Here is an 11,734-nt window from a genome sequence, read left to right on the forward strand (position 1 = left end):
GGAAAAAGAGTTTTTAAATACTAAAAAAGGGTCTAAAAAGGAAGGGAGACAACAAGTATTTCAAAAAATCAAGCACTCAATATATCCCAAACAGTTCAAATCCAAATTTTTTACGCCACTTAGCTCCCAGGCAATTTGTTCGCCAAGCCCTGTGTGAGCCAGAAGTGACATCAGAGAGGGAGAGGGAGCGAGGGAGAAATCATTCTCTGGCAGCCTGCGCGTGGACTGGACTCTGGAGCGGTTTCTTATTCTTCTCGCCTGGGACCTCTGCGACCAACGCCGTCCTTCTCCACACCTGGACCTCTGAACGTCTAAAAAAGGTATTTAAAACATTTAAAGTGTTTAATAAAAAATATTAATTGAAAAGGGAGGGAGGGGGGTGGCGGGCACGGCACTTGTTAAGGCTTGTTCACACCAAAAGCGTGTGCGTTCCAGAGTGGTAGCAGCTGGAACGCACCGCGATCGCTGTGAAATTTCACCCCGCGTTTAGGGGGCGGGAGGGGGTGAGGCGGTACATTGTATTCAATGGCACCGCTTCCACGCCCCCCGCCCGCAGTGCAATCGAAGGCGTGGCAAAACTTTGCCAGAGTTCTGTTTTTAACTGCAAGCGCCAAAAAATAGGGCAAGCCCTATTTTTTTTGCGCTTGCAGTGAAACGGAACGCTGGCAAAGTTTTGGCAATCATTCGATCGCACTGCGGGCGCGCGGGGGGGAGGGGGGGTCGTGGAAGTCTTTTTAAAATATCGTTTTCGTTTTTGAAATCTCCATTTCGGTGCACCTCTGGTATCGGTGCATCCTAATTTGCACTAATATGGAATCTTGGTGCTAGTGACATCTGTATTGGAGTTCTGAGCGGCGCCATCCGCAGTCATTACGAGCACCCGTTACTTTTGGGATATCGGGTAATGAGTGCGGCAAAGTATATGGATATTGCTTTATATAGTATATATCTGGGGACCTGTGGCACACTAGCATCTTAGGGGGGCATCGTTTATGTACAGATTGCATATCTGGGGACCTGTATCACACTGGCAAGTTGTGATTAACTCCAAAAACATGCATAGTGTATACTTTACAAAAAAATTGCAGCGAGGCGCTACTGTGTTTGGGTTTGGCTTGCAGAAAAGGTGGCAACCCTAACTCTACTGCATATGCACTGGGTGTTTGATCAGGGGTCCTGCTGTCTCTTCATGATTCTTGCAGCCACAAGAACCCAGAAGAACAGCCGGCTACCGATGATGTCAGTGAAGAAGATGGCAGCGTGGAACCAGGTGAGCAGAAGAGCTGCGGATCCCTACAGACCACCACTAGAACAATGGGTGTGCGAGTATGTTAAACCAGCAAAAAAGGGCAATTGGGGGAGGGGGTGAAGTTCCTCTTTAAACTAAAACATTACTACAAAGTTTTGCACTCAGTTTATACAGAAATAATGTGCACAATTTTATTGAATTAGGTTGAATTTCCTTTATTTCACAGCCTGGTACAAGCTAGCCAACAGGATATTGTTCATGTGTCGGTGCATTTCTTAATCCATGCACAAACCAGAAACATAACAGACACAATACAGCGTGGGATTAAACATCTGGGTTTTCATCCTTTCTGCCTGACTTTTTTTTTTTTGTTTAAAGATAAATCTCCCACGCTTGCATGCGATTGAAGTCAAGCTTGTAAATCTGCCCTGAGTAGCCTATTCGTGGTGCTGAAGAATCACAGACACAAAGAGCAGGTGAAGCCTTTGGCTAGTGCACAGGACGGAGCTGGCCAGACTTCACTACGATATGGAAGCTGGGCCATGAATCTTTTAACAGATCTTGCTTTCCTAGAAAGAAAACTATCTCTGTCCAGCTTGTACATTTTTCATAGGCCTGCTGATGTTACTTCGTTGGGATGAGAAAAAAGAGTTGTCATTCTTATAATGTAGGCTACTGCATGTGGAATATAAAAAACTATTTTCCCACACTGGGAGTTAGATATCCTGGAGTTGGAAACTGCGAGAACCAGCATCAGTCTCATGACCAGCCAGGGTTAGTGTAAACATTAGACCTATAGTAACTGAATTATTCATGGTAGACAAGGCCTTATGTCTTACTTGAGAACAGTACTAAATCAAGATGCCCGGTGAGATCCTAGCCTGTTCTTTAATTACCCTGCATAAGATGACAACCGTGCAGATATTCCCCCTAGCTTCCAAATTCATTATAATATACAGCTAATTTATTGGGATATCAGGGTAATTAAAAATAACCACCCTTAAAAGCAGAAGGAGAAAAAAAATTTGGGATCCCAGTAAGCAATTTTACAATAGTAAGGTGTACAATTTGTATACTGTATGGTCCAATAACAGTCATTTAAAGTGTATCTATTATGAAAAACTAAAAATAAATATATATTTCGATATTGAATTTACATAAGTTCTTTCCCACTCCTAATAACCATATTGATGTAGAAGTTGGTAAACTTACTTATTGAAGATACCCATGGGATGCACTTCCTTAATGGACTGACACAATTTCACTCAGCCCTGTGAATGGAAGCAATGTATTATGGGAAATGCAGTCTTGAGAAATCGAGATTGAAACACATCAAGCAGCAGGGAAAGAAATGCAAAGCACACTAAGAATCCAGGAAGTTGTTGAAAGTGATGGGCAAACGGAAGGCATCACTCACTACATGAAAGGGAAAAGCTAATTATTTGTGACTATGGGAGTCACTGTGGACTTAAATGGTACCTCTGCCCTCTAGAAGCTCTATGGTAAGGGCTGAATCATATACAGTAAACTCTCAGTTATCAGGTATTCAACTAACCAGAACTCTCATCTAACCAGAAAATAAAATCCCCTGTGTACTCACTGTTTTGCTGATATGCGGCATGTATTATTCTGGAAGTGATTGTGCGCCTGTCTTAATTTGCTTTTGAATACTGCATTTTAATAATAATATGAGTTCAATACAGAGTTTATGTTATGGTATGGTATAGTATGGGGAATGGCATTAGTTAGACCTATTTTTAATAGTGACTCTCAAGCAACCAGAATCTATCAATCCCCGTGGATGCCGGATAATGGGGAATTTACTGTATATCTAATTTTGGGGGGGATGGGGGGAGTTGCCCAGGAGACAGGGAGGAAGACCAGCAGAGTGATTAATAGGAAGCAGAAGGCTGGTCAACGGGATTTCAGCCGTACATGGGCTGCACTTCGATCACCCAAACATGCTCTGCATCTTTGGCTGAGCCGAAGTGCAGAAGGACTTCGACTCAGCCGATCCAACATCTGGATCGGCTGAACCGAAGCTCTGGCAGCTCACTTGCTGCCATTCACCCCTATTCTCATAGCTGAATGCCGCCAAGCTGCATTTGGCTCAGCTATTCTGCTCGGTACCTCCGTGGCAGCAAGCAGAACAGAAAATCAGTGAAAAGAGTTTTTTTTTAAAAAGTTGACAAAATATTTTTAAAATGTAAACAAAAAAAGTAAAAAATAAATAAATAAACATATTTAAAAAAAAAGAAAAACAATTGGGCGGAGCTAGCAGTGACAGCTAGCTCCACCCAACTGTTTCCTATTGGCCGGCATCTACTAGAGTCTTCTAGCAGGTGCCAATGAACAACAACTGGGCGGAGCTGGCCGTGGTGTCACGGCCCAGCTCCCCCCAGTTGTTATTGTTTAATGATAGATCTGCGCCCCCAGGTCATATTGTTTAATGACAGATTCGGGTGTCAGTCGAGCCAAAGCATATGCCTTCGGCTCGGCTGAGCTGCTCGGCTGCCTCCGGGGGCTGTACGGGCTATTGTGAATAGCCCGTACAGCAGCCCTTCGGTTCTACTGAACTGAAGGGCTCCAGCAGCCAAAGAGAGCCGAAGGATCAGCTGAAGCTATGGGTGGAGCCTTTCGGCTCCTTCGTGAATAACCCGGTTAATATCTACAACATGGAATGCATTCCACAGAATAGTTAAAATATATGTAACCCAATAACAAAAATGTCATATTTTTCAGCTTACCTGTCCTTATATGTGGTGACTGAATTTGTTTTCCTTTTTCTGGCAAGTACAGAAACATCTCTGTTGATCTTGCAGGAAATCTTGTGTCCTTATACGGAACTGAAATCTCAAACGTTGATATCAGTTCTCCTCTGTGAACTACAAAATACTTCCATTCTGTGTAATGAAGATGAGCAGATGGGGAGGTGTTTGCAGTGTAAGGCTAGGTGCACACCAAGGCGATTTATGGCATGGATTGAGTCGGGCAATATGGCACAAAACACAGATTCGCATCAAAGTCAATGGAGGCTGTTCACAACTTTGCCGTTTGTCGTGCGGACTAAATCGACTGCTGTGCAAAAAGGTGCAGAAGCTATTTTCGGGCGGTTGGCGAAACAATAGTCGCGCAAATGAAAACACACGAAAACCGCTCACCAGTTCAGTCGCCTAGGTGTGAACATAGCCTAACAGCCTGTTCACACTGCCGGAATGCTACAATGCTCCATTTTAGAATGTGGGCTGCTGTCAGTTTTGCCCGGCAGGAAGTTGCAATTCGCTGTTTAGATGTTATTTATTTACATTATTGGAGGCGTACAAAATGTATACTCCATTTAGGTTTCCACACATCAGTGTGCTGTGCTGCAGTGCAGTAACCTCCAATCATCCAGTGTGCTGCAGAAAAATTCAGCACTGTGGTGTGAACTGGGCACATAGAAAATAGGATTTTGGTACTCACCGTAAAATCCTTTTCTCTCCGTTCATTGAAGGACACAGTTTTCTATGTGCCTTTGCGGTGACCTGTGCGATGTGGAAAAATGGCAGTCACTGCACATATTGGGAATGGGTCCTCAATCAGGGGAGCAGTCCAGTGTGACAATGCTGCCCCTCCATAGAAACAGTACAGTGAGTGAGCGTTGTCTCTCTAGGACAGGAAGTGTCTTAAGCTGGCTATACACTGCTCGAATTTTGGGTCTTGATGACTCGGCCCCAATTCAAACCGCGTCGGCTTCCACCAACTTTTAAAAAAAGTTGATTTTTAATTAAGTAGCCGGTCTGAAAAAAATCAGCAGCAGTCACTGTTCTGGTATTCTGGCAGCAACACACCCACCGCTGTTAGAATACAATAGACTGGCAGGGGGTATTCTCCAATATATTCTGTTTAGTGTGAATGGAAGGAATTGAGCATTTTTTCTTGTACAGCCCTGCCAGTGTATGGCCAGCTTTACTGGCAGGATCACAAGGTCACAAAAAAAGAAAAAAGTCTAAAAAAAGGAAACTAATGCAGTCACCCCATCTAAGGAGCAGTAAGCTGCGATATATTTTTATTTTTGGGTTTGGATTCTCTTTAAAGCCGAACTCTGAAATCAGCAAATATTGTCTAAATACTAGAGGGCTGTGTATTGTTATTGGAATCTTGATTGTGATTTCAGTGTGAAACTTCCTGTAATAAAGTCCCATCCCTGCTGCTCCCTCCTTGTGCAAGATGACTGGTCTTGTATCCGCCCGCTCCTGTAGTAGGTGGAGCCTGTTGGTCCTCTCCCACAGCTCTGCTCTCTGCACAGGCTATGTACAGTACAGTGATGATGTCACTACTACTTTACAAGGGAAATAACGGGGTTTGCAAAGGCATTTAGTGCACACAAAGTGGATTATATCATTTGTGCCTAATAGCGATTCATTTCAATTAAAGTTTTTGTGTCTGTTTTTGAGTTCAGCTTTACCAGATGAATGATCAAAAGTCATCAAACAAACTGAACTATAACTTTTTGTGTCCCAGGAATGTATGTTAGCCCTCGTTCACACCTGAACGTTTTGTAGCGCGTTCTACGCTCGACGAACTCTCTACAAAACGCTCAAAAATATAAATCCCATTGTATTCAATGGTCTCGTTCCCACCTTGGCGTATTTCCGCCCGTCCCTAACGCGCTACAAAACGGCCCACGCCTGAAAAGGTACAGGTACTACTTTGGGCCGTTTTGTTGCGCGTTTCCATTGGGATACAGCCAAGTAGCCTTCGGAAACGCGTGTTTGTCGCGCGACTTTTTTACCGCGAATCGCGGTTAAAAAACGCGCGACGGTCGCGCATATGCAATACGCCTAGGTGTGAACGAGGGCTTAGTCCTGCAGCCCAGCACAGTAGCACAGCGATGCAACAGCACAGCAGCTCTCTCACATACAGCTACTGCTGATGACTTCCTCCTCAACTCCCACACTCCTCTCTGGAGTTGCTGACCCTTTTAACCAATAACATTCATTTTATGGGGACTCAGGAATAAAGAGGATGTAGCTACGGATCAGGCTTTTTTTTTATATCACTGTTGATTTAAGTACGTTTAATCCCACTCTAGCGTACACTCATGATTACAATCTAACGACAGCTCTTCCTCTGTCACAATAAAAAGCAAAGGCACAACAGTCAAAGCACAGCAGTGCTCTAACAATCCCCAGATTAGAGGGTCTTAGATGGCAGCGTTTTGTTATCTATGTGAACCTCTCCTCCACAGAAGGAACAAAAGCATTATATGAATGAGCGGCTACTTTGAAGCTCCCCTCTGATTTGTGCGGGTTACCTGTGCCAGGTAGAGTACTCCCAGGAGAAGTATAAATTGGAAGAAAGCTCCCGGTCTTTATTGGTATTAACCCCTGCAATGCTAAAGGGGCCTGCAACGCATCTGCTTTGCCAATGCGTTGCTGGCCCCTTCAGGGCTGAATGGGTTAAACTGAATCTAGAAGGATCTGGTTACCTTTCCGTGACCAGCGTAAAGCTGTAAGCGAGGACCAAGCAGTGAGGAAAAAAAAATATATCCACACTATCTCTGATGACAGTGACATAGTGTAGGGCTAGTCATAGGGCACAATGCTGGCAGCACGTACTGGGGCTGTGGGGGGCAAAATTGTGGACGATAGCACCAAATTGCGGAAGTACTCTGTGGTTTCTTTGGGAAACAAAGCTCCAAAAAGTGTGGCAGAGAATGGGAAAGGCAAGCGCCACAGCGCGGCAGGGCAAGTGCAACCTAGAAGTGGCAAGACCTCTCTTCTGTATGAGCTGGAGATGAACTGGTACCTAAGAGTATGCGAATTATCCTATGAACAAACTGTCGCCTGCAGGACGGGGATGCCCTACAGGTAAGGAGGAATGAATTACTCTACAAATATGCTGAAAACCGTTTGAAACTTTATAAAGTAGATGAATCAGACGTGTCCTCAGTGCGGATGATTAACAAGTACTTACTGAGCCGTGCCATTAATTAGCCTGCTATGTTTTACAAGATGCTTATGCCGATTACGAGTAATATCTCATTATATGTAGAAGCATTCTTTACTGTTCAAGATAAATTGCAGTCGTGATGAGCAGCTATTTATTATTATGTTTTGGTTTTTGGGTGTAACCTGTTTACTGGAGGGTTTTTAATTATTAGATTAAGTAAAATTTGTAAAGATGGATTAGTGTTGGAGCAGATAAGCAGGTCCTACACTCAGCAATTTTTCTTGTTAAAAAAAATCGATTCCTTCTGTCTACTCTTAGGGCTAGTTCACACCAGCCACAGAGCGTTCCTGCCCAATTGAGGCCAGAAAGCAATGGATCGCATTGCGGCCATTTCACTTTGTTGTGGGGCGGGAGGGGGCGTGGTGGTAAATTGAAGTGAATGGCACCGCAGCCACAATGCGATCGGCCGCACGGGAAGGCGTGGCACACCAATGCCTGTGTTCCGGTCTGGTCAGAAAAAATAGTGCTTGCAGCATTTTTTCTGACTGGACTAGACCACAGGCATTGATGTCCCTAGCATTCCCGTGTGGCCAATCGAATACTGGCCGGAGGGGGTGGCTACGGTGCCATTGAATTCAATGCACCGCCATGCCCCCTTCCCACCCCACAACAAAGTGAACTGGCCGCAATGCAATTCAAATGTTGTCTCATGCATTGCTAGTGCAGTGATATACTTAAAGTGACATTAAAGTCTCGTTTTTTTTTTTACATATATCTACTGCTAGCAATCAACAGATATATGCAAAAGCTTTATTAAAAATAAAAAAAGTTACCAAATAGGTAAAAACTTACCTGTGTCTGCGCCTCTCGCTCCTGGCTGTAGAACTCAGCTTCTCGAGCGGCCGGGCAGGAGGATGTGTGCAGGCACATGTGCAGTCCATATCACCGTAGGGGAGAGGAGAAGAGCTACAATGAAAGTGATTGCATGCAGCCGGGAGCGTGCATGTCGGACAGACTCCATGGGACAGGAAGAAACAGCAGTCTGCGCTGGATCAGAGACTGGCACCAGCCCTGGAGGGATTGCTTGAAACAAGTGGAAGGAAGATGATCGAATCAAGAGGCATCATGTAAGGCAGGGCCGGCCTTAGGCCTTTAGGCGCCCTGTGCGAGAAAGCTTTACAGCGCCCCTCAGTGACCACACCCCTCAGTGGCCTCACCCTTTAGTGGCCACACCCCCAGTAACCACACCCATGTATTACCCATATTTTTGGTAAAATATAAAAAGCGGGGTCACGTCGGGTAAATAGACTCCAAACATGTCATGCTTTAAAATTGCGCGCACTCGCAAAATCGCAAAAAATTACCATGCCCAAAATTGACCATAGGTGACGCTTTAAAAGCTTTTACCGCAAAGGTAAATCCTTAGAGCAGCATTGGAGGGGGGTGGAGGGTTTAATGTCACTTTAAATTATTATTAAACTCTCAAACTTTTTTTCACTAATGAATGCAGATCAAACAAATAAACATTGCCCAGCACAGAATTTCTTTACATTTTTGCTTAGACACTTAGGGGTCTATTCACAAAGCTGCCGAAGGATCTGGCCGTAGCTTCGGCCGATCCTTCGGCACCAGGACCCCTTCGGTTCAGGAGAACCGAGGGGGTGCTGTACGGCTATTCACAATAGCCCGTACAGCTCCCGATCACGGCCGAGATGCCCTCGGCAGCTTTGTGAATAGACCCCTTAGTCATCATGTTTCAGAACAGCTGGCTCCAATTCTCTTAGCTCAGCTTCCCTGAACTTCCTGTCAATTACAAAATCACAAGGGACAACAACGTGTCCATGAGCCAGTCATCCTCCAGCTTAGGAGGGAGGAATGGGGAGCAGGGAGCAGGGAGCAGGGAAGTGGCTTTCCTTGCTGTGCTTGTGTGTTAGTGGAGACACACACAACTTACTAGCACACACAAGGGTGAATCCATAGGACTCTGCAAGGGAAAGGAGCCACCCTACAACAGAATATCATGGCCAGTGCTCAGGAGACCAGATGATCCTGCAGGAAACTAAAAGTTTTAAACATCAAGGAGCAGCATCCATTGTAAGGGATTCCAGCATTTGAAATAGCTTAAAAACATTTTGACTTTAATATCATTTTAAGAGCATTGTTCCAGTAAAATATTTTTTCTATAGTGGAAGTAAAGTATAAAAATTACTGAGTGTAGGCTTTTTTTATGGCACAATAGATTACGTAAGTCTATTCTGCCATTAAAGCTTCTTTTCACCATTCAGCAAATTTCCTTTTTCCTGTATGCTGAGCCATGATGCAGCTCAGTGCACAGACCTGGCATGTGGAGATGAAGTAATTCCCGTTCGCATGCGTGGTCAGTCAAGCGTCTAAAGACTCCAAACCTGGAAGAGGACTGAGCCGAAGATGTAAGCGCCGGACACGGAGGAGCGATGCACTGGGGTGGATCGCTTTGACAAGTAAGTCGGCCATAATGTGTTACTATGTTGTGCATGGCATGCTAACACCTTATGGCTACATGCTCCTGGGGGGCCCTTTTTTCCAGGGTTTACTTCTGCTTTTAGGCACTATAGCATTTTCCTGCTACTCCCTATCTGCTATATAGTGTCAGCTGACAGGAGAAATCACCTTTCCAGTGATAATCCTGGTTTATTATTTTGTTTTGCAAGTTGGGATAAAGTACGCCTGTCATGAAGGAATTATGTAGGCTGCCATTGAAAATGATGGTTGACTGGTGCCATGCTGATGTTTTAGCTTCAATCACTTCTGTGTCATTGTCCCACAGCAAGAATAGAGAGGACCTCTGACATTTTGCTGACTTTGATTTCCAGCGTACTTGTTTTCTAGTCTGTGAAGCCAGGCACATCCAGGAAACTGGCATTTTCCAAAGGTTAGTAATAGCAACCTCCATACTTGTCCCATGACAGTCATACTCAAAGTGAGTGTGTCATGTGAGAAGTACAGGGGCTGTCATTGTTGGATACCTTTTGAAAATGCCAGCTGCCTGGCTATGTCTGGCGTCAATACATTTGCATCAAGGATTTGGAATAGGCATGCTGTAAAGGAAAAGGGTCGGTACTCATTATCACTATATGTGTTTCGGATCAGACAGATAGAAAGCATTGAAACCAAAGCATCAGCATGACAGCCAGGAGCTACCATTTTCAAAGGAGAGCTCAGCAATGGCAGGCCCCATATATTTCTCATGCCAGAGTCAATTTAAAAGTAAATGTGTCACAGATGAAGCTTGATCAGTTTGTTGTAGAACAGACTGAAGTCACTTAACAAGTTACAGTCAGTCACCACTGCTAAGTAATCAGCAATGGATCAGTTATTTTGTGTAGCAGAAAGGTACCAAGTGATGGGAATATTTGGGATCGTTCTGTGCCTGGATAACGCAGAAAATTGTTTTTGTATATAAATACTGTTTGAGCAAAGAGATCTCTCCAGATTTTCAGCATTTTTTGAGGATATTATGTTCTGTAGATGATGATATATTTAAACTCTTTGCAATTTTCATAGTGAAGAACAATGCTGATATTTTCAATATGTTCGCAATAGTATTCTACAATTATCATAGGAAATCCACTGAGCAATAATAATAGAATAAGTTATCATAGAACAGTAAGACAATCCTTGGCTAGGAAATGTACTTATGTGGCCTTATATTTTGTGTTACCTTTCAGAGTCATTCTGACTAGACACCGGGTCATTGTATCAGGGAGTAAGTCACAGTAGAGAATACAAGCTGTCATTCAGCCCAGGGACCAGAGCATTTGCCACTAATACAACCCTCTTACTGCTGGATTAAAAGCCTTTACAATGCCTCGGATCACAATAAGCTTTTCATTACTGGTGGTGATTTGTTTTCAATGTAGCAATAACATATCTTAAAAATGTAATGCAGTTGGCAGCTTAGTATAGCAGTTAATGACTTTTAGGCAAAAGATTTCTTAAACTCTTGCACAAAATAGTGCTGTAATATGAATAATGTTCTTTTAAAGTGTACCTGTACTCAGATCAAAAGTGTTGAGCTAACCATATGTCCCATTAGAGCATAATGCAGCTTACTGAAAGGTTAAAAGTTTTCCCTTTACTGCTTCTGATGCCATTATGCCCAAATAATACCATGCAAATGTAATATACTGTAACGGTCAAATTGAAAGGTAAAGCCTTCTCTCCTCACTGCAGCTGTGAACCCTGCTGATAATGTGGGCACCCAAATCTTTCCTTACCACATCTGATCTTGTAGCACAGATACCACTAACCAACATACTCTTTTGGGCCCCGACTAGCTCAAGAGAGGGTGATCTTTCCTTGTGTAGTAGTGCATCCAAAGACAACTACTGATACTAGTCAAGGTATGCAGGGTATACAGTATATGTAAAATTAATTCATGCGCTATTAATGTGGCATTTGTCTTGTAATTTATAGACTAGCTTTTTAATATCTGTTTTATAATATACAGTGTGTATATGTATATGTGTGTATGTGTGTATATATATATATATACATATATATATGTATATA

At 43.5% G+C, this 11,734-nt stretch overlaps 1 protein-coding gene across 2 annotated transcripts in view; it reads left to right on the forward strand.

Annotated features, from left to right (window-relative positions):
- Positions 1-6,832: 6,832 nt before the first annotated feature.
- The window catches only part of KCNAB1 (potassium voltage-gated channel subfamily A member regulatory beta subunit 1), a 281,028-nt gene continuing 276,126 nt past the window's right edge, over positions 6,833-11,734 (forward strand). For both annotated transcript variants that reach the window (XM_018557036.1, XM_018557039.1), the window contains exon 1: positions 6,833-7,101. In XM_018557036.1, the coding sequence (XP_018412538.1) occupies positions 6,833-7,101 (269 nt within the window). The remainder of the gene's footprint in view (positions 7,102-11,734) is intronic.

Source organism: Nanorana parkeri, unplaced genomic scaffold, assembly GCF_000935625.1.
Source record: "Nanorana parkeri isolate BGI_ZX_2015 unplaced genomic scaffold, ASM93562v1 scaffold263, whole genome shotgun sequence".
Classification (NCBI taxonomy): domain Eukaryota; kingdom Metazoa; phylum Chordata; class Amphibia; order Anura; family Dicroglossidae; genus Nanorana; species Nanorana parkeri.